General features: G+C 41.1%; 2 protein-coding genes across 4 annotated transcripts in view; one reads left to right on the top strand and one right to left on the bottom strand.

Moving 5' to 3' along the window:
* The window catches only part of LOC113979793 (dynein light chain 1, axonemal-like), a 41397-nt gene extending 35302 nt beyond the window's left edge, over positions 1-6095 (top strand). Inside the window, exon 11 of one of the 2 annotated variants that reach the window (XM_027707099.1) lies at positions 4972-6095. The gene's annotated coding sequence lies outside the window, so the exon portion shown is untranslated. Of the gene's footprint in view, positions 1-3480; positions 3950-4971 lie in introns of those variants that run through there. The other variant, XM_027707093.1, reaches the window with a different exon arrangement.
* The window catches only part of ELMSAN1 (ELM2 and Myb/SANT domain containing 1), a 59231-nt gene that overhangs the window by 8173 nt on the left and 23626 nt on the right, over positions 1-27432 (bottom strand). For both annotated transcript variants that reach the window (XM_027707061.1, XM_027707067.1), the window contains exons 2-10: positions 18836-20527; positions 12925-13242; positions 11626-11971; positions 11140-11206; positions 4941-5083; positions 4045-4148; positions 2704-2779; positions 1493-1581; positions 201-350 (exon numbers count right to left, since the gene is read on the bottom strand). In XM_027707061.1, coding sequence (XP_027562862.1) covers positions 201-350; positions 1493-1581; positions 2704-2779; positions 4045-4148; positions 4941-5083; positions 11140-11206; positions 11626-11971; positions 12925-13242; positions 18836-20293 — 2751 coding nt within the window. In that variant the 5' untranslated portion in view covers positions 20294-20527. The remainder of the gene's footprint in view (positions 1-200; positions 351-1492; positions 1582-2703; positions 2780-4044; positions 4149-4940; positions 5084-11139; positions 11207-11625; positions 11972-12924; positions 13243-18835; positions 20528-27432) is intronic.

Raw genomic sequence — 27432 nt, 5'->3', positions numbered from 1 at the left:
CTTCATCAGAAGATAAAGGAACTGTTAATTTTGGTGTCTGTAAGTAAAGGTCATTATGTGATACAGGACACAAGTTTATGGGTCTGGACTCCTCCTGTAGAGGAGCCAGACTGTTTCTGCTTTTGATTTGACAGCAAATGAGACAACACACAAGACTTCAAACACACTCCAAAAGAGGTGAAAGAAATTTAGGAAATTACCTTGATGTCAACTTCAGCTTCATCTTTCATAGATCTCTCATTAGCACCATCAATGTCCCCAAAGATCAAGGTCCCATTCCGACCAATTTTCACCTGTTTCTTGTATGTGTAGTAGAATTCCACACACTGAGCCACTGTTTTGGTTTTTATCTGGTGTTTAAAAAACATCAAAGTCCAATGGATCACATGATTATAAGAAGGCTTATAAATAATTACTAAGGGTGCAATAAATATACTTCATATTTTCTTTCCTCAGTAATCTCCATTCCACCACTGCTGCTAAAGCCTTCTTTTCTGTGTCACACTCACCTGTATGCCTCATCCCACAGCCCATCCCCTATTGCCATTGTTATTCACTTAGAACTACAGGACCAACTTTCCAAAGAAAAGCTGGTCAATGTAAAGGTGACAGAACCTTAAACTTTGTAAGCTTAATGCACCTCTTGGCCTCTGAAATGTTCCAGTTGAGCTGTCAGCCTTGAAAGCAGCCTTTCAGTTTTTTTGGGGGAGCTTTATTTTCCAGTAGCACTTCAGAGAAGACCAGACCAGAATACCAATCCAAAAATGGAGATGAAGGTTTGCAGCCCTTTCCCATTTTGGCCACATGCATTTCATAGGCATATGATGGTACACAATTTTCAGTACAGACTTGTGAACCATCTACATATCCTGTATCAGTGATTTTTCTGAAAGTTTTGGGATACATTCTTAGCTTCTAAGCTTTTGCAACTTAAATGCCTTTGGGAATTTATATGTAAATTTATATGTATCGACTCCTGGTTTTGCACTCTCCTTCAGTGATTTCCCCCTTGCTGACATGTCATACCACATCAAAATATGGGAGTGATCACTTTTACAGTCATTGTCACAAGAAACTGGAAAGAGAGGTCCTAAAGGATACATCATTCACACATCCTCTAGTGCTTTCCATCAGTGGCAAGGATGTGTTTCTATATAGTTTCACAGGCAAGCCATTTAAGCCAAACATTACCAGCGCTCTATAAATATGCCCTGCAGAGGAGTTATCTGCAGCACAGACTAATGGAAGTAATGCAGCAAGTACCAAGGTTAAGTAAACAACAACAGTGAAAGGAACACTACTGTTCTGGCTTTCTAGTGAGATTTTATGCTGTGCTGGATGATAAAATTTCTCTGAAATCTTCTGAGTGCAGGACTTAATGCTTAAAACTGAGGTTTCAGAAAAATTAAGATTGAACTTCCTATATTAAATGCTTAACAAACATGTAAGAATGTATCATTGTTGTAATTTAAAAAAAAAAAAGGTTACTTACAAGCTTTTGGACTAAGAAAAAGTCTTTCTTGTAGATTGCAATGCCTTTGTTGAATAACTTTTTTTCTGCAACTTTCCACTTGTCTGATCCTGCAGGTAAAAACAAAAGTTGTAATGGAAGCCCATGCTATTTCAAATGATCTTTTGTTCATGTTTGCCTTAAATAAGATTAATACATACATATAAGGGTGCAGTCTCTCCTCACACCTACTCCAGCAAAACTGCAGACTGCTGTTAAACCCTCCCCTACTGCTCCACCTCAGTTCTCCTCTCGTCACTTCCTTTGTGTTAGATCTAATGCTCATCACCACAGGTTAATTCAGTTCAGCTTGAAAAACCACTCAATTAGATGAACTAAGATGTTGCCCAACCAAACAGCAATGTGAATAGACATACTTAGTGGTGGCCCAGTCATAGATTTTATAGACAGGAAATGGTGGGGCAGGAGAACAAGATCTTCTCTTCCAGCAGCAATCCACTCTACTTGAAGATTTATTACATCTCAAATATTCCTCAAATATTCCTTGCCTCTAATAATAAACACATTTTTTAACTCCTTCCTTCCTTTTAGATATTTATCAAGTAATATTTGCCAACCATTGCAGTAGTGTGTAATAATGAAGAAATGTAATTTCTATGCTTTACCACCTTACATCAGGTCTTTCAGGTGTCTCAGGTTACTCTTGATCACTGAAATTAGTGTCGCACAGCTGACTACTTTCTAATTAGGTGCAAGACTACAGAGGCAGTTTATGACATTTAAATTTTGCAGAAACACTGACAGGCATCAAGAGCTGGCTGAGGCTTCTTCACCAAGGTTGAAAGCTCTTTGTCATAAAACCCCTGCTTAATGCTACCCTGGAAACTCATGCCAGACAGGCTGTGATTCTAAGGCAATGGCAGGCTTTCTTTCTATCTTTCTGCATTCTCTGTGGCTCAGTGCAAGGGATTGCATTCTCTTTTCCCCATAAAGGAAATCAGAACACATACATATGCCAGCACACACATGCACATTTTCAGAAGGAAGCAGTGTTTCTTATAAGTGTCATAATTTGCACAGGCAAAATTTCTGGCATGACATCATTTGATTTATGGGAGAGGAGTGGTCTTTTAATCTTATTGTAATGTTACAGAGTGCCTCAAAAAATCAGAAAATAATAGAAAAATTCCGGTATGATAAGCAGGCAGCACGGAGTTATTCGGTTAACAAACCTGTGTAGTGATAATCTGCCAAAGGGTGGGTAGGCGGTCGCACTGGCCTCTTCAACAGCAGTTTGGTCAGAGCTCCCTAAGATAAATACAAGTAAAATAATGAATTTAATGCTTGGGGTATTAAAAACAAATATCAGGCAATTGTTAATCATCCCCTTTTTGTGGCAAGCTAACTGAAAAGAACCATAGCACAGTTTAACAGTTGAGACAACTTTAAAAATTACGTTCTTGACTATCCACCTAGTCTTGGGTACCACAGGCAAGTGGTATGTTCTTGTCCCTTCTTCACATCTGTGAATTGATACAATCACCACAGTACTGGGAGAGAGCCAATTCCATAGACAGAGACCATGCAGCAGTTTCCTCTCATTAACCAAAGGCCTCTATTACATACTCACATCCAAAAACGCTGCCGTAAATTATGCCTGCCTTACACATCCAAGTCATTGTGATCTGATCTCACTTAACTAAGCAATATTTCAAAATAAAATAGCGGTCACACGACTGAAAGATTCCGCGCACATACACAAAAACCCCCCACCTCTCAAGCTGCTTCTTCATTTGTATTTAAACTGGAAGTGCTTTCAAAGTTAGTAGGAAGGTGACAACAGAGTCATGCTTCCACTGGCAGTGTAAACCACCTGAACAATGATCTCCTGCTGCCAGAGGCAGTCCTGCTCCTCCCTTATGCCAGCAACAGCACTCACAACATGGGCTGGCAGAAACCTAACACACACACACAAAAACTACTTTGTATTTGTTCTCTTCTCCATACAGGTAAATGCAGTATCACAAATTCAGTGCCAGGGGACAAGAAACAAGCAGTCAGGCAAAAGTGTTGGATGCTCTTGACCACTCCCAGAAGTGTCAAAGCACAATAATGGAAGTGTATCATGTCTTACAATACTGATAAAAAAGTAGCAGCACAGCCATTCTACAGACACAGAGAAGTTAAATGGATCTGCCAAAACAAAAAGAAGCAAGACATTGCACTCTGACTCAGCTTCAGCCCCGGCCTCTTATTTTTCCTTCCAAAATGGTAATCTTCCCAGGAAGACAACATTTAAGACTCATTTATCAGTCTTGGCTCACTCACCCTGGTAGACTGTCAGTGCATCTCTTAAAAAGCCAAACGTTGAAGTTGGAAATATAAAAGATAGTAAGCGAACATGGCACTGTACATCAGACAGAACCCACTTTAGGGACATCCAAGGGACACTAAACAGTGGAAGCCAGATGCATTGCAAGGAGTTTGCAAGGCTTTCCTCTCAGGAGTGAAAGGTTATCTGACCTTCCCAAACATCTTTGACCACACTGAGTTGAACACCTGGGAAGACTCACCAGAATGCTTCCCTTTGCTTCATGTAAGAAATGCAATGCCAGCTCTTGGTTGGTTCCAGCCCCAGGAAAAATGCTTGAACAGGCAGCAGCTAGCAGGTTTTCCACTATTTCCAGAGGAGTACAAAAAAATTCAGGTAAGAGAATTAAAATGAAATTTCCTACAGATTTCCATGATTAATTTGCTCTTTTGAAGGAGGACTAGGCATACCAGAAAGTAAAACTTTCAGAGAAAGGTCATGCAGTACTGTTTCCACACAGAGTTTCTTGCAAATCTCCTCCCTCCTATAATGTCTTCCCACCTCCCTTCACCTCAGCGACTTCTTGAATCCCCTCTTATATTGTGAATTTCCATTTCACAATACCCTTTATCCTCTCTAATCAGAAAGATTTCTTCCAAACCTGTCCACTTCCTCTTCCCTTTAGGATTTATACAGGCCACAACTCATCTGCAGCAAAAGCAGACAGCTCACCAAGTCTGCTTACTAGCTGCCACAACTCCTGCTTCCTCATCCTGACTTCTGTCTACAAACTTGATTTTTTCCAAAATTTACTATTATGTCCAGAACATCCCTCAAAAATACAGACGTGTATGTGGCTTTCAAATGTTAACAAAAACAATGAAGCTTCACTGAGCAAAAGGCTGCTCTTTACCTGACTAGAAACAAATGGTCCCAGTTTTCTGTCAATTAAAAAAAAAACAATCCTACTAACCTCCCCCTCCCCACACACGCAACCTGATAAACAAGTTTTACTCCTAGAATTGTTTCCAAGACCATTCAAACATGTCACTTGACTGGCAGCTCAGAGATTTTAAATTATGCCTACAATAGATCTGTGGTTACCCCTAAAACCACTGTGACAATTCAGTCCTATTTACCAGCCTTCCAACTTCTTACCTTTCTCTTGGGTGTCTTTGTTGGTTTCCAGGTCGCCCCACGGTTGCCACACCAGCTCTGCTTTATGCTCATCAACTTCTGCCAGAGACCTGTCCTGGAGTGATGGGATTTCTGCTTGAAAGCGAGTTCCTACATTTATTCGCCTGCAGGGAAGGAAAAAAGTAACAGTTAGGACCCCTTTACAATATCCAGGAAGTCTCCATCTCTGCTAGAAACACTAATTATGAAGAAAAAAATGCAGCAGGCTCTTGCATATAACACAACAGTGTTGTAGGTTACATTATGACTCAGAAGTTGAGAGGTTTTACGTCCATTACCAGTTTCCATTGTCTTATCAGCAACCGTTGGAAGTTGTATTTAAATTAGCATCCCCTAATAGCTGCTCAAATAACAGTTATTAGCTTCCAATAAACATCACTTTTTGAGAGGCTGTCACACAGAGTCCTCTTATGGCAAGCTTGCTCCTCATGCATAAGACGGGTGAGCCTGTTTAAGTATCAGGGTTTTGTCAGCCACAACAGCAGAACCATAGTCTCCAGAAGTCCTTTTCAACCTACACAATGCCATCTGGTCCAAATGCCAATTCAAAGCAGGATCAAAATTTGGTCTGTTATGATCTTGACACAAGGTAGTGTCTTCTAGATACTCTTTCTAACAACCGAAACAAAAAATAGGAGGTAATGAAAGCAGTATTGCTCATTCTGTATCAAAACCAAATCCCATTCTGTTAGCAGCAATCTCATACTTTTAGATCTGAATCAGCAGAAGATTTTTCACTACACGCAATCCACAGAGCCCTACACTTGCTTTAAGTCAAAGGACCATCCAGAGACATTCTACTCCGTACTAGCAAATGTGACTTTGTGCACAGAGATAGGTAAGAACCCCCACTAAAAGACTGTTCTACCAGACTTTGAGGTCTGGAGGTCTACACCAAGAGCACAGCAAGCAGTGACAGCATGGAAGTACTTTATCATTACTCTATGTCTCAGTGGCAAAATACGCAGAGAGACAGCAGTAGCTACACAAACTCTGCAAAATATGGCCAAGGACAACTTTTTAAGTAACACAGAAACTATACATACAATTCAGAGGTCCAGAGGAGAGAACAAAAGAAATGTCCAAGCTAAGTAAGCAAAAGAAAAAAACCCTTCAGGAAACCATGATATCAGAAAATCTAAGATATTTGAGAACAGCTGCTGCTCAGACCACTTAGAATACAATGAAAACCTCCTATTCTGAAATAAGGTATTTATACGTAATGCAAAAGTGTGCCTCTTTCAGATGTCAGTCAACTAGCACCACACTGGTAGCTCCTGAAACAGTAAAGTATATAGAAATAAGCTCTTTTTTTGAGAGGACAAATCAGGCAGTGTGCACAAGATGATTAAATTCTGGAGGTGCTTCAATAGAAAGAAGATAAAACCCCCTGGCAAGGTTTCCTATAATTCTCAAGTCTTGGCTTCATGTCCTCCCAGCATGAGGGGAAGCACAACTACCAGAGAAAAAGCACGATCTAGTGCAATAAGGAATAGTAACAAAAACATCCAAGAAATAAATGCCAACCTCCAGACTTTTCTCATCCTCTGGTATACTGAAATGACACATGCGTGTCTATTACAAAAACAAGGGTTTGGAAAAGGTGTGGGTAGGCCTTGAAACAACACATATAACCCATACAAAAATCCAGAGAGATACTAGCAAGTGTTTCAATAGGATATTTTGAAGTCCTAAGAGACTGTGATATCAAAGGGAAGGAAACAAGTATCATTTAAGGAGGAAAAGCAAACACCTTATTTCCCTCTTTTATGCCCAATACATCATTTTGGTTTTGTCAGTAAACATCGGAATCATGAGATGTCATGTGCTGGAAAAGCTTGCAGTCAAAAAAATGTCTGGCTTCTAACACACATAAAAAGATATTTTAAAAACTGTTTCTTTTGCATCTATAGCAGATCCAGATCTACTTAAGAGGAACATGTAAACAAAGAGATACAGAAGTTAACTAGCCTACACACTTGTTCTGACTTCATCACCCATTCAGCAGCAACTCAACTCTGACGGGGTGGGATTCCTCCTTGGACAAGCAGAATCTGCTAGATACGCAGACTGGTGCTAACTTTCTCTCAGTAGGTGATGGCAAGTTGACATCCAGCATGATAGATGTAACAGGGAAGTTTTAAACAGGCTGCCATATACTATCTGTCTTTTTCCCCAAAACACTACCTCCAATACCTATTGAAGGTATAAATCAATAGGAACATTACACATCTCAAATCATGGCCATGGGCAGGGAAGAACTAAAGCAGTTGAAAATGTTTTCCATTTTTCCTTCCCATGTCCTGTTCATTTTGGACACAAAAAGCACAATCCAGACTAAAAATAAAAAGCAAGAGATTTCATGCAACACTGAGAAGACATGGCTAGAAAACAAAGCAAAACAACTACCCTGGTAAGCCAGCCCTCCTCTCAGCACATTGTGGCATACTGCAGAGAGATGTTCATGTGGTGTCTTCTGCTCACTGTGATTAGTCTCGCTTACTGTTATGGCCTGCACTTTCACAAAGGAGGAAAGGGTTATGAATTACGCTCTGCCCTAGAAGGGATGACATCTGAAAACTGACACTTTGCTGTCACCTTGTATTGGGTTTCTGTGACCAGTTTTTGGTAGCGGGGAGGCTACAGGGGTGGCTTCTGTGAGAAGTTGCTGGAAGCTTCCCCCATGTCTGGTAGAGCCAGTGCCAGGCAGCTCCAGGATAGACTCACCACTGGCCAAGGCCAAGCCAATGAGAAATGGTGGCAATGCCTCTGTGATAACACATTTAAGAAGGAAAAAAAAAAAGCTATTGTGCAAATGAAAATTGCAGCCAGAGAAGAGCAGAGTGAGAACATGTGAACAACTCTGCAGACACCAAGGTCAGTGGAGAAGAAGGGGCAGGAGATGCTCCAGGCACCAGAGCTGAGGTTCCCCTGCAGCCCATGGTGCAGACCATGGTGGAGCAGCTGTGCCCCTGCAGCCCATGGGGGATCACAGGGATGCAGATCCACCTGCAGCCCCTGGAGGAGACCCGCGCTGGAGCAGGTGGATGCCCGAAGGAGGCTGTGACCCATGGGAGGCCTATGATGGAGCAGGGTCCTGGCAGGTACCTGCTGAGCCATGGGGAGAGGAGTCCATGCTGGAACAGGTTTTCCTGATAGGACTTGTGGCTCTCTGGAGGACCCATGTTGGAGCAGCCTGTGCCTGAAGGACTGCACCCTGTGGAAGAGTGACCCATGTTGCAGCTGTTTGTGAAGAACTGTTGCCCATGTGATGGACTCACATTGGAGAAGTTCAAGAAGGACTGTCTCCCGTGGGAGGGACCCTACGCTGGACTCCTCTCTCTGAGCAGCAGCAGAAACGTGTGATGAACTGACCGTAACCCCCATTCCCCGTCTCCCTGCGCTGCTGTGGGGGGAGGAGGTAGAACTTGGTAAGGAGGTAGGGGTGGGGGAAGATGTTTATAAGACTTACTTTACTTCTCATTCTCCTGCTCTCATTCTGTTAGTTATAAATTTAATTAATATCCCCACTCTGAGTCTGTTTTGCTGATGACAGTGATAGGTAAGCAATCTGCCCCTGTCCTTATCTCAACTCATGAACCCTTTGTTATATTTTCTCTCCTTTGTCCAGTTGCAGAGGGGAGTGAGAGCGCGGCTTTAGTGGGTACCTGGCATCCGGTCAAGGTCAACCCACTACACACTACAAAGAGATAAAAAGACTGTTAACTGCACTGGGAAATTTTAGAGATTTTGTGTCCCAAGACACAGACTCCTCTGACTTTACTTGTGAGAAGGAAAGACACAAATGGAAAAGCTGGAGGGAAAGAATGTGGGCCTTCCTGAAAGGCTATCAGAAGTTACTTTTTATCTTGAAACTAAACTTGGAATGATATCTCTGTGCTAGCAAAGACTAAGAATTGTACCTTCTACCTGCAATGCCCAAGTAAAGCTGGCATTCTACTGCAAGAGTTGACCTGAGCAACTTGATCTAGCCTGCTCTGAGCAAGGGGGTGGACCAGAGGACCTCCAGAGGTCCATTCAAGCATTATTCCACTGTTCCTTTGCTTATGAAACCTAGATATCAGTACAACAAGAGTTCTTGCCTGTAAGCAACGATGGTGCCCCTGCAATGCCCACTGGGCAGCTGAGTGTGGCAACATCCTGAATTGAGGCTGTGAATTGGGAAAGCGATTCACAGCTGATACACCACAGCTACATTTCAGGCTGCCTAGCTGAGGGGAAGCTTCAAGACTTTGGCACAATTGAATTACAAAACCAGTAGGACACAAGGATCTGTGACACCAACTGCCTATTGTACCACTTCACAAAGAATAAAGCTTCATTATCACATTTCCTATTCCAAATCTCTGCAATGAAATGACCTTTTGGGAAGCATTAGCAGAAGGTTTGTGAAAGCACAAGCAATTAAGAACACTGTATTGGGTAATCACAAATTAGGGTCAAGACTACAAATAAAATTAAACATTTTCTTTTCTTTTGCAAAAAAACTGCTTCCTGCCACATTTTCTTCAAGGAAGGTATGTCTATATAACTGACCACAACACTGCTGCCAAACACAGAATGACACCACTTTATTAATTTATCATGGTTAAAAGTTAAAAGGTATCTACCTGCTTAAGCATCTGTTCAGTGAGACAATGACAGCAAGACAACTCTGCACGTAACTCCCTTTTGGCAAATGGAAATGAACTTGCATTACTAAGTTACTATGGTTTGAAACTTCTAGCAACATGTCCGCAAATTTTCACACACAACTGAATTCACAGCTAAAATTATGCCATTAACTTCAGCAATTTAAACCAACAGACACAACAGCCAAAGGCAATTGCACCACAGAGAGGTCAAAGATCAAAACAGGGGGGCAGGGGGCGGGGGAAAGAGAAACAAAAATCTTTTCAAGAAGTTCCCCTGGATTAGTGTGAAATGAACCAACAGCAAAAAGATTAATTAGGCCATTTCTAAAACGGATTTAAACAACACCAAATGTGCTTATTTCCATAAATGGGCTCAGTCTAGAGGAGATTTGCAAAGGCGACAAGAATAATCTGGGTTCATTCACAATTGCAACACTTGCTCAGGACAGCCTCCTACCACAAGTGCAGAAAAATGAACTTCAAACAGGAAGGCAGAATGGAAAAAGGGCAAGAAAAAAATAAATTGTCAACAAATGCTCCAGTCCATTTTTAAAATATAAGCCATTTTGGAAGGAAAAGCAAAATAAGCCCTGTATTTATCTGGAGAGAGTTTGAGTTAAATATCTCAAATGTTACAGGATACACTGCAGAGTTAGAGCAGAGATTCTGCACTGTACAGTCAGTGACGCAGAGCCACGTGGGTGTCTTTATGCCATATGGGTGTTTCCATGCCATGCATCTCCATGATTAGATTTTGCAAGAGTTCATTAACTAGGTGTAATAATGAACTGGAACTACCTTGGTGTAGTTCTGCAGCACTGAGCCTGAGCTGATAACACTTCCCAGAGCATTTGCAAAGGCTGTGCAGACGTGCTACTCTGCTCAGGTTTATCAGGACTGGCCCCAAGCCTAAGCTTACAACGCCAGCTGCAGTATCCCCAAATTGTGTTCCCTAGTGCTGCTGTGCCCACATACATCTGAGCTTTCCCAGCACACATCCCCCATATGCCACCGTCTGCAGTGCTTTCAACTGAGCTCGCCTGGGGGGAGTGAAGTGTTCATAGTTGTGCTGCAGCTACAACACACCACAGGGATAAACAGTGATCTGACCAGTTCATGTGAGAGCTAACTACAGTTTTCCATACTATATTCTGTCCTTCCTCTAAAAGAGCATTATCTTCCCACTAAAACAAACACAGCATACAAAGAAGTGCTCCTATACAACCAAACAGGACAGATTCACCCTTAGTTAACTAATAGTATTTCAGCCCAGAGACAGACAAGCAGTAATAGAAAGCAATTGTTATCTCCAGAATTACATCCAACAAACATTATTTTTTGTACAGAGTAATTTTTAATGAAGACAACTTATATTTTGAATCATCAGTAGGAATAGCTTTAATACTTCTAACAGATACACCAGTTGTACAGAGAGCAGCCTGAAGGTTTAGAAGGAAGAAATGAAGCACATTTACTAAGAGGCTAAGGATCTGTGATGTACTTACGGTTCAATGCTGACTGGGGTGGCTTCCCCCACTACCGTAAGAACCGGAGGGGTAACTTCTGAACTATCTGCAAGGAGAAAAAAATAACTGCTCAGGCAGCTCAGCTTCATATCTGAGATTTACATTTCACACAGCCTGCAAATCTAATCAGAGCTGTCCATCTCTCAAAAAAAGTACCCACACACTAAAGGAGTTTAACATGACCAAGAACGTGCCTTCCTCCCCTCAGTTCAAGATACTGATAATCTGCTACAGAGGAACGGCCTTTCCATTCTGAAGAACGTCAGCAGGGGGTGTTGAAGATTGCTTGTGAACGAGTCTTAACACCCCCAACAACACATTTCCTCCATCCCAGTTCCCCAGACAATCATTAAGAAGCCCCAGTTCCACACAACCACACTTCCTAAAGGCATAATCTTCCCCCTATTACTCCAGAGTTCCTAATCATAGATTACCCAGGAAAGGAAGGATAAAGTAAAAACTTACTTGATCTAAGAAGAGTTCTGTGACCACTTTTCGGTGTCATTGGAGGTGGAACCGAGTGACCACTTGTAGAGAGGATAGCATTAAAATATAGCCCAGATCCTTCTCTCACTGGACTAAGAATTGGTGGAGGAGTGTAAGGAGGTAGCTCAAAGTTCCTGTCTGAAGGATGATCTGCCAGACGGACAGGTGACCGTAAGTGGCTCTGATATGGAGTAATGTTAGAATAAACAGGGGGTGCAATAAAGGTGCCAGCTTTTGGTGGTATGAAGAGTGGCTCAGGTCTTGGCCGCTGCTTTGGTTTTCGGGCAAAGCCCTCTGCTTCATCCTTTGGAACAGCATCTTCATGCTATTGAAAAAAAAAAAATTACATACTTTAATTTTAAAACCTGAGGTCATTTGAAAAACTTCAGAGAGATGACAACACACTTTCATGGCAGCTCAAAATCTGGATAGGACAGTTGGGGGGGGTGTCAATAATTAGCACAAAAGGAAAGAGGGAGGAAGAAGACAGGGAATGGAATGGACACAGGAATTATTAGGTAGCAGCACTATCTCTGAGTCATTACAGAGTTATATTTTACAAGAACTACACATACATCTGGTCCAATCTTTATAGTAACTTTAAAAGAGGACACAAAAGCATAGCAGAATCCTGGTATACCAGTGTGATATCAAATAGCAGTAAGAGAACAGAAGACAATATAACAATATTTTATTAGATGGCCAAGCATCTAATTTCAGAGAAACTTCCTTAGATTCCTGCCATTTCTCTGATATCTGAACAATCTGTTGTACTTCTGGATAGAAGAGAGAGACGAAATTAAAAAAAAAAAAAAAAAAGAAAAAAAATCAACCCACCCACTCACTACCACCACCACACTGCCGCGGAGCACAAGTACCGACCTTCAGAATCTCAGTAAGAGGTTTCAACTCCATGAGAATAAATCTTCACCTTGGATTTTATTCATATAGAGAGATATGTGCACTATGTACAATTTATTAGTATCTATGTATGTACGGAGAAACCACTCTTGGCACAGACAATTAATCTAGTATTATTGCCCATATGGCTTTGTTCACTGTTTGGTAGTGGGGCATAGCATTAGCTGTAGGTCATGAAAAGCCAGCAATGCCCAAATATATGGCAATATTATGATGAAAAAAAAAATCCCCAGACTACACACATTCTAAGTTCAAGGCCTGAGATCAAACTACTTTCATAGAAAAGTTTATGGCTAAAAACTGTGCAATTAAATCTAACAGATCTGGCCTATCTTTGGTTTCTTAGCCTATCCATACCTGACTTGAGGTTTCCACGTTAGTATTACGATTAGATCGCCTCCGAGTGACTATCACAGAAGGCTTGCGTTCACAAGAAGCGCGATCGTTTGTTTGGCCTCTCAGCAGCTTTCCATCCTCAGACTTTTCCTTTTCAAGGCTCTGCAGGTCAATTTTTCTCACTGGCACAGACACAGGAATGATAAGAGGCACAAGGCTGTTGTCCTCCCGGGCTTTTTTGGGAGCTGGTGAAGAACTGGCAAATTCCACAACACTTTTTGCAGCTGTAGGTCCTGGAGCTGTTACCAGCACACTCTTCTCCTCTGAATTATCCAGTTCCTGAGAAGAAAAATAGATTCCTAAAAAGTTCTGTAGTACTTACATAATAAATGAGATGATATCTCACCTTCAGTGTATATCAAGTTTCTCAATGCAATTTGCAAGCTGAAATGGATTTGGAGGCATTACTGAAGGAAAAAGAATACTTCAGAGTGTTACCAAAATTTTACAGAATTACTTGAGGACTGCCCGTAGTCTCAACTGCTAGAATATTTATATACATCATTCTTAAGAATCATTTCACTATCTATGTTTTGACATTTTATTTTCCAGATAAATTTGTGCCCTGCTTTATTTGTGCCCTGCTGGAAGTTATTCCAGCAAAGGTTGTTCAGTTCTAGTAATGATGAAAAGCTGCAGGTTATTAATTTCAAATATTGGATTTCTGTTCCAGGAAAGACTGAACAGTGATCATATTTTAATTAAATTTCTCACACACAAAAAAAGCAGAACTAGTTTTTTGCTGCATTTTTTTTTCTGACTTACAGGAAAAAAAGAGATTTTTCTTATTATAACTTGAGCCTTTAAGTTTTGTTGTCTAACTAGGCTTGAGCACGAAGCACTTATGCTTGCAGAATCAACAAGGTATAACTGCAAGGCAGCACTTTTGGCGTTGATATTTCGGTTTCCATGTCTGTTTTACTCATGGAAACTGTAGCACACTGAGCTCCAAGGATATGGGAACGGAGGATGAGTTACTGGATAAACACATGAATACTCTAACACCAAATGGCTTTAAGTACTGCTAGAGATCATTGATTTCTAGTCCTTCAAATTACTATCAACATATTCATTTCACTCTCAGTTCTGAAGCACTTGCCAGCTCACTTAGAAGCCAGATGTTAAATACAACTTTCAAAAACACCTCTCTCCAGAGATGTAAGAGGTCTTCTTGAGCTCTGATGAAGTGCAGTGTAGAAGCTGTAGAAGATGCTCCTTTCGGTGTTTCAGAACATCTCCCACCTTCAAGCTCTGTTTGGAAAGCCTTTGGATAGGATCAGGTATGCAAAGTCATCCTCCACCAGAGCCACAATCTATTGAGAAATCCAGCTGAACAGCTGTGTTTTTTAGGTAGAAACTAAGGCACATAATCTCTCAGATATGACAACAGGTCTCCAACCTGGACTTTCAAAATTTTGCAGGGATTTACTGAAGCCCTCAAACAGAACCTATTGTGTGTCATAATGAGTACCTAGTCCTGATGAAAAAGCTGACATGAGAGGTTTTGTCCTAAGGGTTCAGACACAACCCCAGTCATTTCACTGTGGTCATAGATGAAGAAAGTCATTCAGCTTCACTGATGAGCAAGAGAACATGCTCCAGCTGGCCCACGAAGAGTCAATCCATGATAGCTAGAAGGACACTAGGCTGAAGTCTCATTTTGATACTATATTTATATTGAGGGAAGCACAACTGTACTGTCACAACATGCATCAGTCAGAGCCTAGGGTTAGTGCTCTGGTCTCTCTCCAAATGAGAGTCCTGGTAATTTTTGTTGTTTTTAAGAGCAAGCAGGTCCACCCTGGAAAACATTAAGCCTTCAAAATAAGCCAGGTACCAAGCCTGAGCACGTAAAATCTACCATATCAAGAAGATTCAGGACCGCCTCCTTCCAAGACCTTTTATTAGAGTAGGGCTAAGTGAGCACAGAAAGGTTTATCCTGTAAATGACACTGCAGTTTAGAAGTCTGACTGCTTCTTCACAGAGACTGCAAATGTCTGCCCCTACCACGCAGCGATGAAACACACAACTGTAAAGCCACAAGTGGCTTCTGCTGTCCCAAATTGCGCTTCAGGAGAAATTAACGAGCTCCAAGGACCTGCCTTCACTCCAGGCTACTGACATACACCTGTACTTTCCCATAAAACTACCAATTTTGGATTCGGAGAGCATTCATGCTGACAGACATGTCTCTAGGACCCACCATCTCAAGGCAGTAAAGGACTCTTGTAAATTTTCATAGCCTCCCTCCATCACTTCAGGAAAGAGAGACTAACAAGGATGCCTTTTAAACACTTGAACAGGTCATCTACTGGAAACAGATATCTATGCCTACTGGTCCTGCCCACACCTGAAGAAGCAGCTCACACCTGCTGCTCTCCATATGCCTCCATTCATCAGGGAAATTGATGCTGTTATCACCTTATTACTGAAGCCTAGTTAAACACCTGGCATAGCTCTGGGGTCATCTGACAGCAAGATCCACAGCAGATAGTTTTGAACCACTGTTTGGAGCAGTGCATTCACACCACATTGTTCAGACCACTGTCAAGAAAAGTCTTGGTTTTAATCAGGTTACTTTTTATCCACCTGACATAGCTCTTACTAGAGCAAGCACTTTGGCCTACTTTGTGCAATAAAACAAGTAATCACAATGGGAATATGTGAACAAGCACCAATTCTGACCAAAAAAACCTCAGGTACTTCCTGTGTGCTACATATATCTCTGTAGGTCAAGAGTCATGAACTAATTTCCTGACTACAAGGAGGAAATTATGGCAGCTAGTCACACAAAAGATGTCACTTTTCTCTGACTGTACAATCAGCTAACCATGCTCTTTTTATTTTCAAGACTGGGAGGTTACCAGCAAAGGACTCTCCTCCTTAATGACAGGAGAGATGACCCCTTCAACAGAAAAGAGGAAGAGGAGACCTGAACAGGAGCAAAGGCTGAGAAAAGGCACCACTGGGAACTTAATATATAAATAGTTGAGACATCCTTAAAGATGTTCTGGTTCACACCAGAGCTTTTCTGGTCATGAAAGACCACACATACCTAAGTTTTACTAAGAGGAGACATGATTAATTTTGGAATTAAGCTATTTGTTTCAGATCCCCAAATATTTTCTCAACTGTTTGATTATTCTTAGAGGTAAGCAGAAAGGAGTCTCTGACCAAGGGATGGGATCTTCAGTTTTAGAACTGCTAGGGGATTTTCAGCTACCTCAGCATCCCTGTTGCAGAATTTGGGACAGGAGGTCTGCTGGATAACTCCAGCAAGTGCAACTTGTTGCACTTTCACTTAGACTCTTGCATAAATATTGCAGGATGAACTAGTACAGTCCTCCAGGAAACTCATCAGACGTCCTGGCGTTGATCCTGCCTATCCCTCAAGTTGTTTCTAAAAAAACTTAGAATTCACAGACAAAACTCAACTGCAACAGCTGGAAGAACTGTTTCAAGGCCACTGCTGTGATCAGACAAGAACCCACACCAGGCTTTCAGAAACACCTGCCCACACAGTGCTTTCTGCCATCATTTTGCATCAAGTAGAGGCAGCTTCCCTCTGCAGTTAAAAAGAAAGCTTGTCCATGAAGGAGTTCCGTAAATAAAACTTTTTTTTTCTTTTGTAGGTGAGTCCAGAACCACAATTCCACAAATAAAACTTTTTTTTTTCTCTTATATGTAGCAGCTGGTGCCCTGGTAACCAAAGTTACCAAAGAGGCCAGGTAACCAAAATCTCTGTCTCCCTTCCATAAAGGAATATTTAAATGCAGACACCCTTTAAGATGACCATTTCAGATTTGAGAAAAGTTTTCTGCACTATTTAAGACAACAAATCACAATGCCCTTTTGCATATAACAGCTATATGTGAAATGAAACCATAAAACTAAGAGCTGAGAATTTACTGCAGCCTGTAAGCAGCAATAAGCTTGCACCACCTGAAAAGAGGCAAGCACAGCTGATGGGCAGCTCTGGTGCAAAGCATCAGTCGTGACACTGCATGTAGACAGATATTGCTGTCCAGAACACTATTTCTGCATAAGATACACACACCTACATTGGAATGTTCAAACAACTTGTTCAAAATACGATGTATCTTCTTTCATCAACAATTTAACTCTACAGCCTTCTACACACTCTCCACAGAACCATGTAGAGAAGGCTTCTAGGTTGTTTGTAACAGAAGGACACTAGTAAGAGAAGCAGATCACTTTTCTCCAGTAAATGTTTTCTTTTTCTCCCTTGCATGATATCCAATCCCCTAAAGATGCAAAATCCATCAGACCTCAGGTAAGAATTTAACATTCTTCAAAAGCTTATCCTGAAGGCCTGAACAGATCTAAACATAGAGTTCTTCTGCTAGTGCCATCATGGAAGCAAACAAGCTGCTTGCCTAACAGCAAAGAACAAAAGAGCATCTGTCAAAACACTTCTCTGTTTGGTGTTTACATTATGAATCAAGCTGCAAGCGGACATGCCTTCAAATGGCCAGTTCCTTCCTTCACCTCTCAGGGCCTTTTCCTAGATGCTCTATTTGCTTTTTCTTGCTGCTCTGTTGGTGATCAGAGTGCAATGTGAACTGTAGGCCTTCTGCAATATAACCACACAATGGCTGGGAAATGTATGAGCAAACAGACCACGCTACTAGTTTTCTACCAAATCTGCTTGTTCAACTGGAGTTGAGAGCAAAAAGGATTGAAGGCAGCATCAACCATCAGTTACTGTTTGCTGCCTGCTGTGAAGGAGATGAAGCAGGCTATGGATATTCACCACATTGTTTTTTAGTACTGTTTTTTCACTGAAATAGCACATTCCTCTAAGGAAGAGATGGGCACAAACCAGCCACAAACAAACTAGGAAAAAAAATGATGATGAGAACAAGACTGGGAATAAAATACTCTTCCCTCTGCTGTCTGACTGGGCAGCAACACAAGTGGCAAAAACTGTAGATAAAAGTGGCTCATGCCCTAACATCTGTATTTCATCAACCTTTGGCAACAAAGCTTCCAAGGTAAAAGTGTATGGTTACTTCTCATGACAGACACTCAATGAAAGATTAGTCAAACCACTACTGTAAGAAAATCTTCAAAAAACAATCCCTCAAAAAACTCCACCCAACTCCAAAAATCCCTTGCCTCCCCCTAGGACAGTTAATTTTGAACTCTATCATCTTGCCATATGGAATATATACTGTACAGTTTAGACTGATGGGATGCCAAAAGGACAGGAGAGGTGAACTACCTAATCAGCCAACACTAGATTTCTTCCCCATCAAGCCCTACAGACAGTCTACAGGCAGACTTTATTCTCAGGTCATTTTCAGAAACAAGATGCTGCATGAGACAGACCTTTGTTATGCTTGGTATAAGTTCTTCATGTAAGTGAGGCTTTCTCAGACATTTAATATTTGGGAAATATTGAACATGCATTATGTAATTTTTAGAGAGCACAGTTTAGAAATGCTTCAACTGCTGAAACTGAAAAACTGGCAGGTAAGCCAGTTAAGTCTTTTAACAGAAGAGAACATTAAATTGGTAAAAAGACAAGTACACTGCTTACAATTGTCTCTCAAAATTCCTGATATCTTGAGGCCTAAGATGAAAACACCCATATTTTGAAGTCCTGGGCTAAAATCACATTCAGTTTTAGTGAAATAAAACTGCCCTGAGGTGGTTTCACTCCATTAGATCTCTGCTCTCCCACATCTATGAATTACAGAAGTTGAATTTACATGCCTCCACTCCAGAGCTGCCCTTGCTGTACAGTTCAAGATACCATCCTATCCTGCATATGAACATAAATTCCTTTCATTTCAGCCCTATTCTGTAGTCTAAAACATGCTATATTGGTTAGGATGTATACCTTACCTTTACATTCTGAAGAGAAGCCAATTCAACGGCTTTTTGGGCCAAAGTCAGCAAATTGGCCTCTTGAGAAACACGTCGTCTCCGTCGAGTACTCTGGATTACACCACCTCTGACTCCCTGAAAATCATTAGTTCTCTGAGTGTTTTCTTCAGCTGCTGCTGCCTGTTTCTCCTCATCTCTACCGTTCTGGGCTGGGGCTTGCCTGTCTGTTTCCATCTGGCACTGCTCACTATTGACCAGGACATCCTTCTGCTCCAGATCCATTCTTTTGGGGTGTGAAAAGCCACTTTTGTTGTGAGCCAGCGATTCAGACGGATGCTGTAATGGGACCTCTTGCTGATGCGATTGCCAGTGATGCAGAAATAAATTGCCAGGTTGTTCTTCTGCCTGCTTGGAAGGCAACACTTCTCCTGCAGATGTCAGCATGACACCTTCTTTGGAGAGTCTCCGTGACCTTCTTGGAAAGGGAATCTGGGTCTGAGGTAGCACAGTCTGTTGATTCTGCTCTGTTAATGCCTTGAATAGTTCCTGGTTCCTCTCTGTTTGCTGAAACTGGTGTGCCACCATGTGATGCTGAGGTGCTGCAGCTGCCACATGAGGCTGTGCTATGGAAGTAGTTTGCTGCAACCCAAAGGTTTGTGCAGCAGCCTGCTGCTGCTGCTGCTGAGGATAGAAATTTTCAAACAGCTGTAGCTGAGGAAGAGCTTGCTGCTTTTGTTGAGCAGTAAATGCTGGACTGGAAGAAGCTGGGGCTTCTTGAAAGACATGTAACAACTCAGGAAGACCTTGCTTTTGACCTTGGTGACCAAATGCAAGTTGGAAAGGCTGCAATGGCAGACTTTGATTCTGCTGCTGCTGCTGCTTTTGCATTTGATGAAAAGAATTCATTTGAGCTTGCTGTCTAACCAGGGCTTGCTGTTCCAGCTGAGCCTTCTGGGACATCATCTGCTGGACAGCATCTCCATATAAGTCCAGCTGTGACACGAACACTCCTTTCTCTTGATTTCTTTTAAGGGCCTCTGGGTGGCCATAGAAGCCTGGGGCACCAGCATTGGAGTGGGGTCCTTTTGGGTTGCCTCCAAAAACCATACTGTGGTTCCACACTGAAGGTGGAGATTGCCAGTGGCTGTCGCCCCTCTCTGGCAACCGGTTTCCCATTAGTGAATTCTGCCATTTGACAGTTGTTACTGACTGGGGCATCATCATTGATTCTCCCCTATCTTGATTGTAAACAGAGTTCATCAAAGCAACACTGTTGGGTGCACTTGTTAATCCTCCTGTGTGAGGAATCTCCATAGTTTGGGAGACTGGTATATTCCCTCCATGACCATAGTACTGTCCTTCCTTAAGCTGCTGCTGTGGTTCTTTTGACAACACGCCTATTTCCTGCTCATTAAAATAGGCAACTCGTTTCCCAGTCCTTTTGCTTGAAGACTTTTGCTGAGCCTGAAGATTCATGGTTCAGCCTATTCTCTCGGTTGCATGCATAGTATTTACAATCCACCCATCCCTAAGGCTGGGGGAGGAAAGGCACAGAAGTCTCTCTTTTCCATTCAGTTTTAGTAATAAAGGGCAGAAAGAAGTCCAGAGGAAAGTGCATTCACTTCCTTTTTCTTTGAGTGCTTCTCCCACTTCTTTTCACTCCTATACTTTGTGGTTCAGAGGTCAGTAGGGTCCACTTAGTTACAGGTCCTGAAATAGAGAAGCAATTGCAATGAATCATCACCAGACATAACTGGCCTAAGAACGCTCACGCGATAAGCAACAATGTGTATGTCTGTCCTGTTTCCCACAGAAATGAAGACCAGGATAATACAGGTAAGAAACAATAGATCTGACCTGCTACAAGAATGTAAACCAAAACAACTTAGTTTTACAAAACAGATATCACACTGTACTTGCATGATGCAACTCCCAATTGCACACAGACTTCTGACTAATCACTCAAGCTCATCCTGAAGGTTTTTCTCTTAAACTCCCTCTCATCTGGCCAATTACTTCTAAGTCTTCCAGAATAATCTGTTTCTAATCTCAACTCAAAACCACAAAACAAAAAAACCTTCATGGCTTGCCAAAAGGCCACATTTCCCAAAGACCTTTACAACACACACGTACACGAAGGCTGCAGCCAAACACACAGCAAGATGCTCAATGCAGTGTTCTGAAGGAAAGGGCCAGGCAGCAGCTCATCAGTCACACTGCTCCCCGCTCCCCCCCAGTCATTACAGCTGCTTTCCAATTAAGAACTGCCCACCAAACATCCAAGCACTGGAGACAGGGCCTGCTCTACCTGTTGCTCTTTCAGATGTTTTCTTCAATAGCTGAAAGCAAATGCTCCTGCTCAGATCATACCGAAAAGTAGTTCAGGCAGAATGTTACAGCTGCTCCCACACACTGGCAAGTATCTGTTACTGTAGAGCTACAAACATAACAGAAGAAAGCCTTTCCGTAACAGGCAGTCTAAGACAATTCTACCCTCTCACCCTCTTCTTCCACAGAAAAAAAGCTATGCACAAACTCTAAGAGCCTTGCAGGATTAAGGTCTAACATGTTAACACATACACTAGTATTTCTACTAGGACACTTAAAACGTTTTAAAATGTTTAGTTTCAAATTTAATTAAATTCTTAAACTAGTACTACTAACATTCAAGTTATTAAGAGCAAGTCTCTATCTTTTTAAATACACACTCCGTTCCACTTCAGTTCACACTGCCAACATATTTCAGAAAGATTATAACAAATCGTTAAAAACTTATTCTTGTTACAGCCCTTTTGCTACATGATCAAGTTTCTCTTGAGTGGAGCAGGTAAGACTAACACACATCCACTCCAATGAAACCTGCAATCCATTTATCTCTCTTTAAAATGAAAAATAATAAACAGAGATTATATAGCACACTGAAGTCCTGTAACCTGAGCTTCCTCTAAACAGATATGGGTACAGTGCAGTTTTTAATACTGAGGTGGGGTTGGAAATATGAGGAGGAGGAAAAGACAAAGAGTTTCAATTAACTTACACAACTTCCACCTCAGAAGCCAAGCTTGGCTTCAGTGCTACTGGAACCATGGGACTGTGTTTCAGAGCGAAGTGAGTCACTTCCTCAGGCTGTTACATAGCTGTTCCCCCACACTGCCCCCCCCTTCACCCTGGCTACAAATCATGGACTCCTGACACCTCATAGTACAGAGCCAGGGCATTCCTCCCTCCTCTAAGCACAATGTCTCAGCGCGTTTTCCAGGCCTCTCTAACCAGGATGAAAATAACTCTAGGAGAAATTACGGACACGTGAGATGGAAAATTCTTTCTAAACTGCAACTACTATACAACCGAATACTTCATAAAGTAAGTTTTTCCTATTTCAAAACTTCACTAGGAAAGGAAAAAACATCTTACAGCAGGAAACTAATCCCTGGTAGCAAAAATGTAGAGGTGGAAAGGTTGCTATATGCCTCTCAGGAGCATTAATGTTATCTTCTCTCCTTGCCATTTGCAGCACTGCAAATGTATCAGTGCTAACAGCTAAACCGCAAGACCTGAGGTAATACTACTAACAGTGGTTTCTGACAGTCTTACTTTCTGAAATCATTACAAGCTGTTTTTCTCTCCAAACTAGACAACCTTGTAACAATTTTCCTTCCACTGATGCTTCTACTTGCTTTTATATTGATCAGTCACATAATTCCGATAAAAACAATGCAAGGTTTTCTGTGTACCAGAAGATGTTATCACTAGATCAAATTTTAATCTGTCAGACAGCTTTCTGAAGTTCTGTACCTTGAGGAAAAATGTAATAGTAACTGCCAAAAAGCTGGTATTCAACTTCAAGAGTCCATGTTTTCAACCTGCCTTCAAAAAAAATTTAAAAAGAAGAAAAAAAGAAATAAAAATTTAAAAAAAAATCACAAAAAAACCCAATTGATGTTGTTCTTAATAGTGGTGGCTGAGATTTGCAGCTACCACACAGACAAGTATTCAGAAGACCTTTAGCAAAAGGATTCTCAGGTTAGTGAGAAAGCATTGCATTAGCACAGCTTTCCAAACCTCCAGTTGTGTGGACTTTGGCTCTGTTTTTTCCATTACCAGATAAGAAGCCACCAGCATTACAAGACCTAGCTCAGACCAGTTTAGAACTGCACTGATCTGCGAAAAAGATAAAAAGATGCAAAGTTTAAAATTAAGTAAGTTCAGATATAACCTAAAGGCAAAGGAGAATGTACAACTGAAGTTGTTCTTCAGCACAAGACCCAGGATAGTGAAAAGGACATTACCAAGGAGGAAGAAGATTTAAGGTACTTTGAACAAGACGCGATTACTGAACATCCCAGTTATCCCAGTTACATGCAAAAATAACTATAACCTAACCAAGCGATCACCAAGAACAAAAGAGGATTTGGTGCATCCAGTATTAGATAATAAAAGAACACATCATAAAACCAGCTCTTTAGAAGTTCTTTCTATATAGAAAAAAATGAAGAAGAATATCTTTTATGACATCCTAATAATAATAATAGTCCATAGTTTAAGCTGCAGTGATAAATGTTCAAGCAGCAGCATGACTGTGCTTCAGGAAAGCTCACACTTGGCAGCTTCACTGGATGAGCACTGCTGGCTCTCTGACTAAGCAGGCTTACCTCCCTGAGGTTGAGGGATGAGCTCACGCTATCATCATCCTAGCCAATTACCAGCTTTGGGCCTTTTTTTTTCTTTTGTTTTACTTTAATTTCAGCACAAGAGTCAGCCTGCAGTAGCACAGTAAAATGCCAACACACTTCTAGCCTTACGTGTGCTTTGGAGCAGTACACCCCTGACCATTTCTTATCTTTGAATAAAGCACAAAGCCAATTCCAATACTGTAATTCCCTGAAGATACTGTGTCTTACCTCCAAATATACTGAGGTGTTATCACACCTTGCACTGCTTTTACACTGCACAGAGAAAAAGCAGAACCTAGCATCAGTGTATTTTGTTTTAATAACGCTAAGATTTGGCATGCAACATCATCAGTTATTTTCACTTCCAGGAACTTCTGACATTCAAGAACATCTCTTGAACTTTCTTCAGATGAATATGAATTGTACGCCACCTCCTTTAATACTGTAAATATTTTCAGGTTTCTAAGGAATTTTTCATATTGCAAGGCTTTCTCTTCTAGACCTAAAAAGAATGTCAAATTAGATACACACACACCCAATGGGCACATATGCAGTATTTTCTGGAATGAAATGAAAAATACATAAGCAAAGTAACCTATGGGACCTTACCGAAAAAGGTCAGAGCTAAATCTTCTCCAGTGTATCTGCAGTACTGCCTTAAAGAAAATCATAAAAATAAATTAAATACTGTGTGGGCTACGTTCAGGCAGAGCATCTTGAAGGACTTCCTCAAGTACACAACAGAACTGTGAAGGAGTCTCTGCCTGCATCCAGGATGTTGGTTCTGAAATTATGAAGTCCTTTCAAAGCAGAGATATCTGAGAAGTGCAAGGCACAGGCACTCAGAGCCACTCACTAGGGTGGTACCAGCCCTGAGGACCCATCAGCAGATTTTACTCAACCCAAAGCAGAATTGTTTAGACATCCCTATCCATTGCAACCATCTTGTCCCAGTTTAACATTAGCCTGAAGAGTTTGCCATAAAACGTTAATTAAAGGTTATTTGATTTAGGGGACAAATTAAAAACACTCAACTGCAATCATTTAATGTAAAATATATCTACCTCTCTTTAAAACTTGTTGCATGTATACTTAATATCTACCCACCATTATTGCATTTCTGTAAATATCTCTTCACTAACCATGTGCATATTTGTACAATTTCACATATCAAGTTCATGACCTCACACACTGCAATAACCTTAAAATTTACTCTTTAATTCACCTGTTGAGGGTTGTGCTGTCCTGTGCTTTGTTTAGTCCATTTGCTGTACCACCTGTATCTGGCATGATAAGCAAGTTTAAATTGTGCACACTCCTCATCTCCTTTGAGATCATTTGCACACAATTCTCTGACAGCATGCTGCAGAAATGACTCAGGAAAGACTCTGACTTCTCCTTAAACCTCAGCAAAATTAAGGATTCAGTGCTTATAGACCATCTTCTATTCCACCATCTTAGCTTTTAAATTCCTCTATCTTAGTGGGGGGGGTTTCCTGTAAAATAAAGTGCTCCTGGGTTCTAGCTAATGTACATTCTCAGCCTTAACTACAGCAATGCTGTCACAGTTCCTTACAGGAAACTGTCAAATCAGAGTGATGAGAATCATTTCTCACTAAGTCCTCCTGCTGCCAGCAGCTGAAATTATCTATCTTCCCTGTGAGAACCTCAATCACTTTTAATGATGATGAACAGATTTCAAGAACAATTGTTACACTTAAGTCAAATGCAAAAAGCGACTTGGTGTTCTTCTGACACAGCGCAACCAAACCTTCCTTCTCCAATTTGCTCATTATGGTCAAATCCCACATTTATGAAACACAAAGAATCATGACACACATTTTATTAATGAGGAACAGAAACAGAGGAACTAACTCACTTCTAAGATCACACAAAAAGAAGGTCAAAAATTAAGCACAGAATAAAGGATACCAGCTACCAGTTCCCCTTCAAACCTAGAGGAAAACACAGGTTTAATTAAATCTACCTGTAAAAGATAAAAATTGGGTGTGCCATTTACACATGTGCAGAAAGAGCAAAAGAAAATATAATTCCTCCGGTGTAATAGCAGGACCAAAGAGGTTCAATAAGGTAGGTTTTGGTTCTTTGTGCTTTTAAAATGACTGAAGATGTACAGGGCATCACAAACAAGAAACTTGTTCCAGCTGACAAAAATTTGCCCCTATAGAACCACCAGCACCATTTGCAACAGTCTTGAGTAAGAACTGAGAAAGGGAAGAAGACATGGGACAATTTTTGCATTTGATAAAACATTTACAAACCTTATTGCACATATCCTATGCTTACCCTGCTGTATATGACAACAGCTTCAATCCCTCCTTCCAAAGCCTCTCCCGCACACTCTTTGTCACATTTTCTTCCAGACAGTTAGCTACATAAAAATTCCTGCAGATTGTTTGCAACCTCCTACTCACCACCTTCAGACACCTTGAACAGGAAAGGTAACAGAACAGAAAATAGACCATGTTTGTAAATTCTATACAGCAAGCACAGCAATCTATCTCCTGAAGAAAGGCAGGGGAAAGCTCAAAGCAACTGAGAAACACAACTGTGTCCAAGAAAGCCAAAAACATAAATGGAAGACGATAGTTTTACATTCCTGTCACCTTATCCCAAATGGTACGACACTTTCCTGACACCTAGAATGCCTATCTCTATACAAAAGGGCAGCAACTGAAGCCCAAAATGAGCAAGCAAAACCAACCAACTGAACAGTCTCCAGTTAAAAAGAAGCCTACTACAAAAGAATGTAAGTACGTATCAATCATCTACCCAGTGAGAAACTAATCTAGAGAACTGTATCACCTAGAATCAATAAAGGCTATGAAATTAGGAAGGCTGACTTGTTTCTGTAACACTGCATAGCAAAAAAGGGAATCCTACAGCATGCCCATAATAAAGGCAAAGAGATGAAAGGAAAGCTGCTTCACTGACAGACAGACAACAAAAGGGAAAACAGAGCATCCAGGAAGTTTGACAACTTCCACGGTTTCCTGAAGGTGCCTGCCTGGGGCTAGCAAACACTTACCTAAATTAGTATGCACGGCAGATATTTATAAGCTACTCGAATTTTCACGTCATTGGCCCATTTCTATTGCAGAGAAAGATTGGGACTACAATGAGTGAGTACAAAGGTGCCTCTGCCCTGAGGGCAGCATTGTTAAAAATACTTTGCTACCACTTTCACTTTCCCATTTTCAGAGACTGGGAACTGATAAAGCCTTATTAAACCACTGTACTAACCAGAGAGTCAAAAGTGAAATCCATCAGCTCTGTGAGGTGAAGCATGGGAGACAACAGTCATACTGAAGGACTTTGTGCCAGCAAAATCAGGTAGATTTTATTGTGCCACCAGATGCAACAAACTACTGCTCCAATCTAGACCATTCCTGACATTTAGCACCAGAGGTTAATTACCCACAGCAAGCACAATAACACAAAATGTAGAACTGACATATTGTTTGGGAAAAATACACATACCCAAACAGAAAAATACGAACTACACCTCATGAACTATTCAATCCAAGGAGAAATACAAATCCTACTTCAATAAAATATTTTGGTCTACAGTAAAGGATGTAATAAAGGTGAGGCAGCGAAAATGCATTCTCATAAACATTATTTAATTGAGTGGTTTTCTGTTCAAATGGTCTTCAAGTTCACCAAACCATGCCATCTGATTCAATTTGGACCTACTATTCACATCCATGGACTGGTTTGATTTATCCCCATCACCACAATTTTCCACATTCCATCTAAACACACAGATCCACTCTAGTATGTACAACATTATAGAGAAGGATTTTTGGGGTTTGAATTACAGGGTCTGAAGCACCACAGATGCACCTCAAAGAGAAGTTTTCTTTCTTCTAGAGTTGTGTACTATGAACACTCAAAAAATAACCTGTTTTTTGGGTTGTC

This window comes from Neopelma chrysocephalum, unplaced genomic scaffold, assembly GCF_003984885.1.
Source record: "Neopelma chrysocephalum unplaced genomic scaffold, ASM398488v2 Primary Assembly neopelma1_24, whole genome shotgun sequence".
In the NCBI taxonomy this organism is placed as follows: domain Eukaryota; kingdom Metazoa; phylum Chordata; class Aves; order Passeriformes; family Pipridae; genus Neopelma; species Neopelma chrysocephalum.
The sequence above is the reverse complement of the archived record's forward strand: the minus strand, read 5'-3'. Positions and strand labels throughout refer to the sequence as shown.